The sequence below is a fragment of the Aptenodytes patagonicus genome, chromosome 9, assembly GCF_965638725.1.
Source record: "Aptenodytes patagonicus chromosome 9, bAptPat1.pri.cur, whole genome shotgun sequence".
NCBI classification, from domain to species: Eukaryota; Metazoa; Chordata; class Aves; order Sphenisciformes; family Spheniscidae; genus Aptenodytes; species Aptenodytes patagonicus.
This window is the reverse complement of record NC_134957.1, coordinates 8432985-8448373: the sequence shown is the minus strand read 5'-3', so window position 1 is coordinate 8448373 and position 15389 is coordinate 8432985. Positions and strand designations below refer to the sequence as shown.

Here is a 15389-nt window from a genome sequence, read left to right as displayed (position 1 = left end):
TGGATTATATTCAAATTTTGAAATGCGTTCAGACCCTAGCTACAGGGCAGAGCAGACTCCAAAACTTCTTGCTCGCAGTTTGGTTTGAAGATAATGATTTATTACAGAATTCAAGTGATTGCAGGGGAAAGGCTATATCCCTAATATTGAATCTGAAGTTTCACTTATGCCTAATGAGTAAAAAAAGCTGGGTATCTCTAAGCTGTCTTTCTCATGAAGGATTATTCTAACACTTCCTGCCACTCATCCCTCTTGGGGAACAGTCAGCTTCTGTTTTGCCAGCTTAAGGGATGAAGGACTTAGCACTATAACCTGTGTCACTCATGATGTTTAATGTTTTTCAATAGGCAGTTGAGTAACGATTTGGATCCAATAACTTGGATCAAAGAACAGCAAGATCTAAATGAGAATCTACGTTTCCTTTTAGATTATTAAAAAAAAAAATCTAAGATTGTACTGCTATCGAAATAAGCAATCAAATTACTGAATCATTAAGAGATCTGCCCTCTGGTATAATTAATAGTAACCACTATTTTCCTACTAAGCTATTATGCATATTAATTACTGTGAAACACAGCATACATCTCATTTTGTTGTATCCGAAATGAAAAGGGCTACTGCAAAAGAACATTTTCTCAAATAAGGCTCCAAATCCAGACAATTTTTAGATTTCCAATGGTATTAGCAGGAAATGAGAAGTCTGAATAGGAATCGCATGATCCAACCACAAGAAAGCAGCAACAGATCCAGACTTCAGTATGTTATACATAAACATCTGGCAGCATAAAAAGGATTTAAGTAGAGGAATAAGAAGTCCATACAATTCTTACATCAATTTAATATGCTGACTCAGAAGTTCTTCATATTTGAAGCAGAATCAATTCAGAAATAGCAGCGCCTGTTATCAAGAAGTATAAACACTTTCTGTGCTTCCTGGCCCTTTCATATCCCCCTTTAGAATGCTTACACATGAAATATTTGCATTATGTTAAATTGCCCTGCACCTCACTTCTCTTACCAGGAAAAACAATTTTCCTTCATGAAGGAGGACTGATTAGTACCAGTTGAAATCTATATCGTCATTCCTTAAAGCCATTGCCTTCTTCCTCCACTTACTAACCTCCATTTATCAAATGCAGTACTAGGGAAATTAGCCTCTCTGGCCTTCTCAAGGAAACATTAATGTAAAATTTCAATGAAGTAGGATATTACATCTGCAGACAGATATAAAAATAAGTATAAAATCAGGAATTTTACTCATTCATGATGTCTGGGTCACTAACATGTTCTGATAGATAGAATTTCATAGGTACTTCTTGACAACTATCCAGAAAGTGATGCATTCGCATGAATCCATGACACTGCCTCATTGAAATACAAGTGCCAAGTCAAAGTGAACCAAATTCTAAGTCTTCCTAGTACTGGTCCAGGAAGAGTGCTGACTACGTACTTGCCCTTCTGTGTTTGGACTTCTTGCATCCTGTTGGAAAGATAGTGGGAAAAAAAAAAGGGCAAGCAGATTAAATTGTAACAAGCTGGCTCTAATTAGACTAACAAACATGGTGGCATGGCTCACTTCAGCATGTGGAAACTGAAGTTAGTCCTACAAACTTTTCTGTTTCCCCAGCTACCTGCATAATGCATTGGAAACTGCTGCAAGAGATTCCAGGACTACATCAGAAACAGTGGCAGCACCAGAATAAAGCAGCCTAGCAAGCAGACAGTATAAACACGAGGTTCATGACAATCTTACGATGAAGTCCACTTTTGATAGCACTAGTTTTCACTGCCAGCTGTCTAAGCACTACCTCTCTTATAGCCTTCTTGGACACATAAGAGGCAGATTAATCTCAATAAATCTTACAGATGCGGCTGCTGCAAGCTGACCTTGAAGTCTACATCTGGTTGTTTCCAGCAACCTCTGACCAAGATAATGCCCGTTACGTGAATTTTCGGACCATCCCTATGAAGCAAAATCAGCCATACTTTCATTTTCATGAATAATGTGTTTTACAAGTAAATAAGCAAGAATTAAAGGAATTAGCTACACATCATATATAGTTATCAAGATACCAATTCTACTTTTAGTTTCAACACAGCAAAATTAAAATTAGAGATAACTGCTACGCTAGAGAACTTTTCTTTAGTTTTAAAAGCCAACTGATTTTAAAAGCTTTACAAAATAATGAAAAGTTGTAATTCACCTCTGTGTAATCAAAAATTAATTTCAGGCTTACACATTGTGCCTCTTCTGATTAGCGGCTATACATAATGCTATAGTGATGCGCTGCCTCTTCAAGTGACTTTAAAAGGATACATTCACTGCCCCAAGCAATTTATAAACTAAACAGCTTTATATGTGCGGAAGCATCTTGGTTTCTGAGTTGTTTACTGTAAACTATTTCCCAGTCATCCAGCTAATAAGCTTTTACTGAATTACACAAGCTTCATCCTGAAAAGGTTTAAATGTTTAATTTGCTTCACTGTATCTACTTAATAAATCACAAGTGGCTTTTTCATAATATAAAATGTTGAAGGGAAATATATTAAAAATGCTGGAACATAGACAATTTCAAAACAATCTTCTGGAGTCAGACAGTTGACCAACTGCAATAAATTTTGTTTGTATCCGAACTTCTAAGACGAGAAGAGCAGCTCACTCTGGAGAAGCTCACTACACAATCTTCATGGTATGTTCTTGCTATATGTAGAACTTAAAAGGCATTTTATAATTTAATCACAAATTAAGTTGAAATACCTATTGTCTATAATATTTTAAGTTAAAGCTAGCTAATTAAAATTGATAATAGGTTTGATTAATTTTATTACATGCTCGTATTGCAGAATAATATCAGAAAACATGTCTGCATTACAGAATATGGTAGTGGCATAGAAATGACAACCCACTAAGACAAGTAAGAAATCATAACTGGTCAAGGAAGGAGCCACAAGTAAAAAGTTTCTTCTCCTACATTAGTAATTCCATATAGTTATCTGTGTACCATCAGAGGAACATAGCAATGAAAAACACAGACTCTCACAATTGGTGCAAATAAACGTTATTTAGAAAAGGAACACAAGCAGACACTTATGCTCCAAATAAAAATTTAACTTGTTACTAAAAATCATGCTCAATCCAAGCAGTGTTCTCTGAAGCAGGGGGGAGGGGGGGTGGAAATCAGTAAAAGAATGCACTTTCTGAATTTGGCTCCAAGTCATAACAGCCCAGGAAAATGAACGTACATGAGATCTAGACAATAGCATGAATACAACACAATCTTAGCCTATTAAACATTTATATAAAAATTGTATCACTGGATGAGTCATGTTGTGTGGCAAAGTTCTACTGTATCTAAACATTTTGCTCATGGAATGCCTAAGACACTGAATCAAGGTAATAGATTAAAAAACTAGTACCCAATTTGGCAGACCACTTTTTGAGCTACAGGTGAAAGCAGATTACTTCAGTGCGAGGAATTCTGTTAACTGGAAAGGAACAGCAGCTTTACATTTCACTATTAGAGGGCTACCTTCCAGTAGAATGGTAATTTTCAAAGAAATATCAAATTTGTGTACTTTTATATAAACAACTATTATCTATATAAGTACATTCCCTTAAATCACATATTAAGGAATTCCTTACATTCCTTACATTCACATTCCTTATTAAGGAAGACGACAGGTAAAATCCAGAAGATTGTGTGTCTTAAAGAAAAAAAATAAAATTATACTGAATAAAGAGGGTTTGTAAGTAGACTTCTCTAGCACATACTACAGCTATGAGTCTAATCTTTGGTTTACAACGAATAGCAGCAGACAAAGAAAAAGCAAAGCACGTGTATTAAAAGATCTGTATAGTAAGACACACATTAAGGTTTTTTTTTTTTACCCAAGTCTTCTAATACTTTCACTTTCTTTTCTGCCTCCCTGCAGGAAGATAGCTTGCTCTCCTTGTTCCTTATACATTTTTAAACATTTGATAAAAGGAGATTTAGAAAGTAAAAAAAGTTTCTTCTCCTACTGTTAGTAATACAGTTATCTGTGTACCAACAGAGGCTCTTACAAAATGCTTTGGTTGGCTCTAGTGCAACCTCAGTGCACCAGTGACTTACAAAGAGGTGAGTTCTTGTAGAAGGACTGAATTATCAGCTTTACAACCATTCTCCAAACAGTGGAACGACATTTTCTACTGGGCATAGACAAACATGTCTTTTCGATTACTCCTGATTCAGGTTAGAATTTCAAAGTACCTTGCTAAGACTTTTTCTAAAGGAGTTTTTCACCTTGATACACAGATGATCTACTCTGTATTTTTAACAGTAGGGATCACAGGAATACTACAGTCTCTTATTTTGTAAGATCAGCAATATAATCTGGAAAACCCGAAGAACACTAACAGGCTGAGGAGGACAACAAAAGATTCACAAAATAATGAGTTTTCTTATAAGAGCAGCGAGGGACATTTCACACTATCTGGGAAAGGATCCTATCTGAGATATTAGTGGGAGTCCAAGCCTCCAGGAAGGCTGTCAGAGCACCTCTGCTACACAAAAAAATTCAGAATAGAAGGCATGCCAGAAAACAACCCCTCAATTTTAGTCAGGTTAAAAAAAGGTCAGTAAGATAAAGGTATGTTTACACTTGGGGAATACTAAAAAAATAAAATAAAAGGGGGGATGAGGAGAACACTGTGAGTCAGTGTTCATTTTGTTTGACATTTACATGGACAGGTAATGACTTATTTACAAATTATAATAATAAGATGGGCCTATTTCCTCCTTCCAGACATCAACATTACAAGTCAGTGCCACCCTATTAGTCCACAATGACCACTGACATAAAAAAAAAAAATCCACCTTCAGCTGGTTTCCCTCTAGCTTTTGTTGTAATAGCTGCTGATGTAAACTGAAGACTGTGACTTACAGAAGATAATGTAACCAAAATATCAGCCCAGAAGAAACATTTTAGGCACATCCTAAAAATATCCTGCAACAATAAAACCATTAGGAATTATTCATTTTCCAATTTTTTTAAAATCAATCTTCAATGCTAACTTCATAATTCACATCTATAATATTTAGGTTAGTTTTTCATGGTATATTTTAAAAATTGTACTAGTATCTGGAAGTGATATTTCCTAACAGTATACTTACATAACATAAACATAAAGTACTTACACCACTCCCAGCATATCGAACAATAAATAATAGATTGTCCTGACAGGACTTTGATGACCTGGCAAAGCCTGACTGCTTTCAGCCAAAATCATATGAAACCATAAATCACTCTTTATTTTATAGAATATTTCAAAATGGATTCCTGCTTTCTACCTTGAAAGTCATTTCATGTGTTATTTATAACCACTGAAAACCAGAATGGAAAGAAAATTGCATAGAACTAGAAAATTTACTGTGACTGCTTTTATAAAGAATAACTCTGTTTTAGAAAAAAATTAGAATTATTGGCAGACAAACTTGTGAATACAACCACCTTTTAAAGAGCCACATCCTTTATTTTACAACTTCACCTGCAGTTAATACAGGTCTTCTAGAGTATCAGAGACAAGTTTAACAAGTTAAGACTGAATATAATCCAAGCAACTGAAGAAATTCAAAGATAAGGATGACCCTGCATCCTTATCCACACCACTTATAAATATGCACAGCCACGTTGCAAATCTTTGCACTTACAGTGGTTTCTGCCATAAATTCAACATTGCTGGATGTTTTGCCTACGAATTTTCCTATTTGACAACTGCCTAAAGGCAAAAGCTCTGCCACTGACTCCTAGCTCTGAGTGTCACTCTCAAATAGATGCCTGTTTTTTTGAGATAAATATTTATCAAAGAACTCATGATGTTCCCCCTTGCTATAAATGTACTACCATTTTAATGCCTGCACTAATTTAAGAGTTGACCCCACAAAAGCTTATCAATAATGAACATGACTAATGCCCACCTTGAATTCCTGGAGCAAGCACTTACATCAGCTCTGCAAACCTAGATCCTACAGGCTTTTAGACAAATAATAATCACTGAACATCACTTTCCAAAGAATAGACCTTCCAAAATACCAGAACTGCTTTGAGGATTGATGATATTGCACAACATCTGCTTTGGCAGAGAATCATCCAATAAATCCATTCCTGTTTGGTTAGTGGGTAACTTGACCATAGTACTATATTCAAAAAGCAGGAAAGTAGGGATATGAGAGGCTGGGGGGCAAGGGGGGAGGAAAGAGTGACTTCAATGCTGCAACAAAAAAAGGGGGTAGAACAACAGAACAATATCATAACAGCTTTAATTCTCATACTGTGTTGCCAGCGAAAACCTCAAGATATGCCGGCCAATTTTATGTGATATGATAATCTAGTTTCCTTTAGAACTATGGATATAAATTCCATGATAGTAGTGAAACTTTTGGTGCTGAACCCACCAGGACTAGTATTTTTGTACTACACATCCATCTTGCTCTAATTTTGCCTGCACAAGAAAATGTTTCATCTGGGTTAAGGAAAAGTAGTTTCTTCAATACGCGAATTTACTTTTCCCACAGAAATATTGATGAAGTAATTGAACCTAAGCACTAAAGAGAGCACTGATGACTAAAATTTAGTGTGAGGTTCCATTTTCATTGAGCTTACTACAGGGAAGCAGTTCCATGAGCCTGAAATAAAAACAAATTCAAATCTAATGTTACCACTCAATCTAATTACTAAAATTAACAGATGCACAAATTAAAAAAGCAGAAAAAGGCCACACATGCAGAAAAGAACGCAATTACTACTATGCAGTGAAAAAGATCATTAACACAAACATTCTAGTTATTACAATATGACAATTAAATATCCATAGGTACACTCAGCACTGGTTATAGCATTAGAAAACAGAGAGTTAAAGACAAGGCTAAGATATTCCCTCAAGAGTCATTTCCCAGAAGAGACAACAGATGAAAGTTTTACTTTGAATAATCTTCCATACTGAGTAATTTAATAAAGATTAAAAAACCCCAGTCAGTCAACAGTGTTAGTCACCATTTACGTATGTTCTTAGTAAAAAGGAATGCAAAAAAAAGACAAAATAATTCCTAAAACGCAGAATTCTGAAAATCTTGAAATTAGTTATAGCAGTACTCTCTACAGGTGGGCAAAAACGCATCCTTTAATACCAATCCACACCACTACCACCAAATACTGCAATATTTCAGAGGAAGAATTTAGCTCAAAGAATTTCCTTCCCCCAACAACAAAGCTCTAATATTACAAGATCATTCCAAAGCAGGGAAGATCGTATTTGATGGGTGTCGCATAACCAACTCTCACTGGCACAGACAGTTCAGCCAGAAGTGCCTTTGCTGGTGAACTGCCAGTTTCAGGTGAATTCTTCTAATAGCGTGCCTAGGCGTCCACAATCTCCTCCGCCTGTGACATCCTACCACCAACCACCACTCCACTGCAGTGAGCAGGATGGTATTAACACACACACCCAGCAAGCACAACATATCATGGGCCATGAGAGACAGCACACACGAGTAGGCTGCCGCTGCCAGAGCCATTCCCTTGGCCTGCACTCTGCATCTGTGAAACCCCTCTGCACAAGGGTTGCCAGAGCAAGCTGGATTACATTCTACCTTCATCAAAAATTACAAAAGCTCCAGAAGAAAATTTTGGCAGCAGGTTTTTACGCTTCCATTGGAATCACGAAAAGATGAAGTCTTATTTATGTAAGTTATAGTCAGCTCTTTTAAAGAGGTAACGCCTTCACTAGCTTCCTAGTAGCTAGAATAGCTACTCCTACCATTACTATTTTGACTTTCTAGTTTCCTTAGTAGCTAGAATAGCTAAACAGCCTAACATTAATTTTATAAACCTCTGAGTTTCCTTTAGTTTTCTACATCACTGCATCATCTACATAAATACTGTTTTTCTCATGGCAGTAAAGAATGAATTATCCTGAAAAATCACAGAAGTTATGCAATTTTTAATATTTCACCCTTTTAGTTTGGTACTTTAGCCTTTCATTATTTACCATTCTTCTCATACACTCAAAATATTCACAACTCTGAACACATGAAAATGTCAGATTCATTACTAGGCCTTCCACTCCATACAACTGGGTTAAGAAAACAGAAGGGATCCTTAATTTGCTCAAGAACCTTAATTCTGCATTTTTAGTAGAGTTATGGTTAACAATGGGGACAATATGTTTTTATAATCTCTCACAAACTCCAGAACTAAATCAGAAATCCTTTGAGCAATTATACATACACTGTGAGGGGATTCCTTTTTTCTGCCAAGCACTGAAAACAGCAATTACATTGAAGAACTCATTCTATTCCAAATTGCTAGAAAAGTAGTCTTAAATCTGAAGGACACAATTTGACAGATTAATGAACTCCAAACACATAGTTCCTGATTTCACATGGAAAACAGTAACATTTAGAAGCGTCTTCCCTTTTGTGCTCCAATTAACAGAGCTGACCATGGGAGCTCTTCATAAATGCAAACAAAATTTAAGCGTAAATTTGGGACCTACAAATAGTAATGTATTTCAAACATTTTAAGACTAGAGCTCAATGCTGAATTTAAGGTGGGGGGCTTATCAAGACCAATCTGAGCCAGGCCACTGTCACTGGGTTCTGAAAAACAGAAATCTATTAAATTAAAGACTATTATGATACACAAGCAGCAAGTATCTTACTTCTGAAGGAATATTTTAGAATTTGTCTTGTAGTTACAGTGTTGTGGTAGGTTTCAGTGGGACATTCAAGATCTCCATCATTATTCACCTGAACAGGAAACAGGATGAGCTTGTGCAGGATATAGAAAGTGCACAGTTAAGTCTCTGATATGTGCAATCATTCAGCCTTACGTTTGTTCATATACTGAGAAATACAATTTATTGAGGAGGACCAAAAAAAAAAAAAGTTTTGGGTTATTTGTAAGCAGGCATACAGATTAGAAAAAACTTTTAAAAGTTCTTGTATTATAGGATACAATTAAAAAGAGATTATCAACATATACCGTACATACTGCAACAAGATGGTGTTTAGCTTTTCAGAACTATTCTCAGTGCACAAAAGTAAGATGGACCAGCAAGAAGGTATTTCAGAAAACAGGCTGCCAAACGTGGCAGAGTCAGACAAAGCTTTGTGAAGTACCAAAGGAGCACCTGATCTTAGGTGTGCAGGGGCAGGAGGTGTACCTGACCGGCTCATAGGGACGGGGTTCATGGAGATCCCCCTCCCAGTTAAAGCCCCGCACCACACGTACCTCCGTGCCACCTCTATTTCTACGCAAATATTGACACTTAAGTCTTAGTAGCAACCCTTAGAGCGGCCTGCGAGTCCCCGGGACACTGGCGCAGCGCTACCCACGCAGGAACCCTCGGCAGCCACACGCAGCCCCAGGGCCCCCCCGGCCCGCCCTCCCCAGAGGCGCCCCACCGCCCTCAGCCGCCAGCTCTGCCCTGCGTCTCCTCGCTACCCCCTCTCGAGCACCGGCACCTTGACACCACCCGCCCAGCCCCTCCGACCCTGCCTCCCCCATCCCCCACCACAGCAGCCCCAGCGCAACCCGCCGCCACCGCGCCGTCTCCTACCGGTCCCTATCACCACCACATCAAACTCGGAGGGCAGGTTGTCCGCCATCTTGGAAGGGGCACCGTCACGTGGCCGGCGCTGGCGGAAATGGAGGGAGCGGCCGGCAGAGACTTTCCGGCCGCCGCGCGCGGCGGCCGCTGGGAGATGTAGTCCTTCCGCGCAAAGCGGGCCCTCCGTCCCGCCAAAAGGGGAGAAACTTCTCGGCAGGCCTGTCTGTTGTAGCTTCATTCTTCGTGCGGGCTCACAGAGATCTCTCTTTACAATCCTTCTGTAAAGCATGCGGAAACCTCCAGTCTGCTCCTGTTCTGGCTGGCTCTTCACAAAACACTTGTGTGCAAAGCAACCGCCCCCGCCCTGGTCTCACCCCCGCAGCCTGCCATGGCCGCTGCGCTCGCTGCCGAGCGCCAGGCTTTGCCTCTGTCCTGGCTCTGTTCCCTGCGGCCCCTGCTGGCCCATTCCTCCAGCCCGGCTCGGTCTTTCTGACTGGCGGCTGGTGAGCAGGTCGTACCGACGGTCTGTCCAGGCCGATGTCATATATGCCACATGCAGAGTTCGTCACCTCCGCCGCGTCACCGACGAAGGTGTGAGGCAGGAGGATCCACCCCCCCGATACTCCACTTCTCACAGGCAGCCAGCGTGACCCATCAACCCCTCTCTCAGCCTGATCATCCACACAGTTTCTTGCCCATCTAGTTTTCTGCTGATCCAGAGAACGAGCCCCTAACTTGGATACGGGAATATTGTGGGAAACAGCGGTGAACGCACACAAGCTCCTAGCATCGATCGGTATAAACTTTTGAAATACAATAATATTATTGCATTCCACCTACTTACTCAAAATGCAAAATACTTCCATGCAATACTCCAATGCAAACACCCATATTTTTTGTACAACTTACATGTCGATTCCACTGAAGTTTCTTGGATGACCAGTTCTTCAGTAACTCACAATAGATTTCATTTTTGTTATTTCCCCCTGCATATGCAGTGTTTCCAAAACTACTTCTGTTGTTTGTTCAATCTCATTGATCACTGCACTTCATTAACATAGCCAAGAAAATATTTCCCTTGTTATTTAAAAAAAGTCCCCTAACTCCCCAATTGTGGTAATTTCTTTCCTTTATCCACCATGTTGAAGACAGATTTTAAAACAAAGTGTATTAGTTCATCTATTCCTAGTCATTAATTTTATGTCCTTCCTTGTTAATTAACAGCCATATTATATGTTGGATTGTACTTCGTTCTCTGCATTCAAAAACCTCTCTATTTTTCTCAACCCGTCAATTAACTCTTTGTTTTCCTCTGAAGCCTTAAGTCACATTTCAGTCTTGCTCTGCCTCTTCCTTCACCTTACAAAGAAATGAAGGGGCAATCAGGGGTGAAAACATAGAATCTACTGTTTCAGAGTAGCCCCTCCTGTATTGCCAGTCTGAGTGAAAGAACAGCAAGAATAAAAAGACGTATTTGAAAAGCCAGATACAGCAGCGTAGGCAAAATAACCTAGCACAGAATACCTGGGCCAGAATACACTGGAAGTTTCTAGAAAGTTTTGCTTTTTATTTTGCATTTAATACCTTATATGGCTTTAAACTAATCTCTTAATAGTATTCATTGTGTATGATTATATTAAAGTCTTAACACCTTAAATCAATAATAACAATAAACCAGCTAGCAGCCTGTTAACACCTTATTACAAGCTCCTTGGTCACACAGCAAAAGAATAGTGAAAATAGTATAAAGCGACTAATGGAAACCAGACATCACCTTACCCCCGCAGTACTGCCAGACGTGCTAGAACAGAGTACAGCACAGAAAACAGTCTAGCAGGAAACACCAAACAACGCAAGAACAATAAATACATAGATGTAAACATCAGTACTTGATTACCATGCTAAGAAATACATAACAATTAGTAGTTATGGATTCACATATAAAAATAGTAAGATCAAATCTTATGTTCCTTATATTTATGCTTTCAACGGTCCCTTAGAGATTAAAAAAAAAAAAAAAAAAAAAAATCCATTCTGCAGCTTCCATAGTGCAATTCTGTTAATGAAGCTGTCATTTCCACTTTTTAACCTGTAACAACAGAAACTGAGCTCCAGAATTCTCACAATCCTGGATCCTCCTGACCTAAATGTCTTGAGTTGAGGAACAAAGCATCACTATATTGGTTAGATCAGATAAGACAAATTCTCCTTGCACATCCTTTTCTTACTGAGGGAGGGCATACTCATGAAAATGTAATTTCATGGTGAAAAACTTCTGTTATTGTTTAGTATAATTCCAGGACCACACTAGAACAGAGCTATTTCACTGTCAATGTCTTACTGTTTCTCAAGTGCTTAAGTATTTATCCCACCACAAAATGCTGTTGTTTGGTTCTGTGAGTTCCTGTTAGCTTCATTCATAAGATGCAATCAGTGCAATCCTATTTCGTGATGACAGCCATTATCCACTGGACCAGAAATTCTTCTTAGTACTATTTATTTGACAAAAATCATTATTCGGGATCTTTAACTGCAAGGTTTGTCAGCCCCATACAACATAAAGATTTTTCTCTGTACTTTACAGTTTTAATATCAGCAAATGTAGAAGTAAAATATGTAAGTATGAATAATTTTTATGAGAATTTCATGGACCTTGAGAAAATGTCTTACCATGTTTTTCTCTTTAGCTATTTAATTGCAATGTCATAGTAACAGAAAGCAGCATACCCAATTCTGCATGGATGAATAAGCACATTCAATAAAGAAGATTTAACAGAGTAAATCAAACACTGGATTAAACATTTTCTGCATAACAGACCACAAAATGGGCATTCATTTTACCAATAGATCCTCTACATTAGAAACAAATAGAAATGCACACCAACATAATTAAACTGCACATCCTGTGGCCTGATTGCAGAATTTCCCTGTATTTTCTTAAGCTAGGTCTCATCAATTAGAATTGCCAAAACACATTCAAGAATGCACACTGACAAGACTAAATATATTTTTTAACCAACTGTATCAAATACATTTGTTTTTCTGTTTTATGAAATAATTCACAATTGTATATATTGCAAAGGATTCATACAGCATTTTTAGCAGTAACAGTTCAGAAAGACACATGCAAAGATCAATTTAAGATTCCACATTTAGCAGTTCTAAATACTTTTTGTGCAAGCAACTTTTCCTGCTTTGATTTCAAGCGAAATATCTCTCTTACAAAACCATGGGGTTTTGCTTTATAACTTCTATTTGGGATTTTCACATATTCACAGAACTGCCTTTCTCACTTTAAAGTCTGTGTCGTTAATATCTAACTTTATCAAAATACTTTTCAGAAATATAGTAATCTTAGCAATACCCCATAAACTATGTAAGTGGTTTTACTTTCCCAGGTAGAAACACTCAAGCCCAAGGCCATAGAGAAAATCAGGAAGAATCAGCATTAGAATTATGGAGTTTCTCATTATCTCAAGATCTGGTCTCAGATCATTTGATCAAATAACAAATGGGAAATACTTAATATTCACTATGATAATTTAATTTTTTTCAAGATACGTAGTAACTTTATCCTGCAGTGACTTCATGTGTGAAATCTCATTATTCATTCTATTATTCACTCAATGGATACAGAATTTCATTCTATTTGAGTACCAGTTTGAATAAGGATCAGCAGCAGGATTGGGCCTATTAGCTGCTTGAAACATCTATTGAATAACCTGATTTATCCCAACTAAATGGCTCATTAGTTCAGGCAGCCAGAAAATGTTTGTGTGTTGCTGAAGTTATGCATGGTTGTCATATAGAGTTTACTGTTATGCAACTGTCAGTCACTCAAGCATGCACAAACTAGATTGTTCATTAACTACAGAAACAGCCACTCTACATTCAAGCATGTTTGGGAAAAAAAATTATTTGCTTCCAAATTTCTTCTAAACTCTGATACACCTTTATTCTAACTACTAAGTTACCACTATCTGAATTTTTCTTGCTGTCACAGCTTCTGGTGGTCAGTCCCAATCATGTCCATAAAACACATTATTTGTGTTTTATTAGTGGCATTAGACCCTAAACTGCAAATTCGCAATCATATGTAGACACTTAATTCCCATGGATGGTATGAATATTCCTTTGATACAGTGATCTTGGCCTTGGTAGATCAGTGAACTAAACATATTTTAAAACCCCCAAGTAATTAAATCCACATTCTCTACCTAAGGAGCACTGAAACTAATTTTGAAGTTGCCCTTTTGATTACTAAGATGTGAGTAATATATGAGATTGTTTAGAGAGATGGGGAAAGAGAATTACATTTCACTCTACTTCTGTAAGCATGCAAGGCAAGAATTCTATTTTTCCAAACTTTAATTAATGACATTCTGCAAAAATTCTATAGGTCTCTCATTGCAGTCAAAACTTTCTTGTACAAAGTGAGCACAGAGGAGAAAAAAAACAGGATTGTAGCTTTGATTAAGCTGCTCTGCCCAGCGTAAGTGGCAGAATATGGAAAGAAGGCTCCACTACAGCTTCGTTAAGGATTGCCTGTGAGTTTTACAGGCTTCCTAAAACTACAGATGTGCAGAATGGAGATAGTCTTTGCAGTAGCCCAAAAGTTCAGCTATTTTTTATGCTACAGGTCTAATCTTTAATGCTTAAAATAGCTGATGAGCCTAGGATGATGACTAATACGCTGCAGTTTTTATTGCTTGTCTCTTAGAGACATGTGGAGGAAAACTTACTTTAGGAACTGGAGACCCAGAGAACTGCTAGTAGTAGAATCAGACTGTATTGTGATTTACATTGACATAAAATGATGTTATTAGTGCATTATATGCAATATATGGTGTCAGTTCAGTTTTTTGTTTGGTTAGATTCCTTCTCTCAGTGCTCTGTATCAGTGGCTAAAATAATTCGGTATAGCACATGAATTATTATTGCTGTATCTTCTTTTATATACGGGGGTTTTTTAATTGAAGCATTTAGGTGTCTTTGTAAAACAGCCTTTTACCTTCCTAATTTTCATTCCGCATCTTTTTTTTCTTGATAAAAAAGTGTACTTTTTAGGACTACTAAGATAGAGACAGAACGGTGTAAATTATTTTTGAAACAGAAGTAATGTCAATATACTTAAGCAAAGGACCAAAACTTCTTTGTACATGTGCAGGAAAAAATAATCAGGGGTTTGTAACTATGTTTTGGGTTTATACGCTGTAAATTTTTAACAGAATGTGTTCCTTTTCAGGAGCTTCCTTCACTTCCCCAGTGGATCGAAATGTGTTCTTTACTCTAAGAGGTCCTTGGGAAAACACAGTGGTATTTCTGGCAGAAGTTTGCACATCGCTTTTTAACACTTTTACTTCAGCCTTTACACTGTATATGGGTTACCAGTTCATCCTATTCAAATGAATAAAAGAATCTGCAACTTACCATCATTATGTCATCAGTCTGTAAATGAACATGTAAATGGTTCTTCAAAGTATTAGAACTCCCAAATTCAAGACTGGTCAGTAAGATGGCAAAGTCAGTTACCTGAGAAAATGCTTTCCTATGCTGATGTCAAGATAATTTTGAAGTGTGGAATATCCACACTGCAGATATATAGGAACGGGCAGCAGTCAGTTCCTGCCTGGCATCAATGAAGAGGCTGATATCAAAGCCAAAAATGTGATCTAGAAATACTATGGACTAATGCAGGATAAGTTATAAAAGAAAGCAAGCAACAGAATTTAAATGTACTCAGACATACACAGTTGAACCTTACCTATGCTAGTAAGGATTTAAATTATAATCTGTCATA

At 37.7% G+C, this 15389-nt stretch overlaps 1 protein-coding gene across 2 annotated transcripts in view; it reads right to left on the bottom strand.

The window, feature by feature from the left end:
- The window catches only part of CHM (CHM Rab escort protein), a 73058-nt gene extending 63391 nt beyond the window's left edge, over window positions 1-9667 (bottom strand). For both annotated transcript variants that reach the window (XM_076347012.1, XM_076347013.1), the window contains exon 1: window positions 9599-9667. In XM_076347012.1, the coding sequence (XP_076203127.1) occupies window positions 9599-9647 (49 nt within the window). In that variant the 5' untranslated portion in view covers window positions 9648-9667. The remainder of the gene's footprint in view (window positions 1-9598) is intronic.
- Window positions 9668-15389: the final 5722 nt, after the last annotated feature.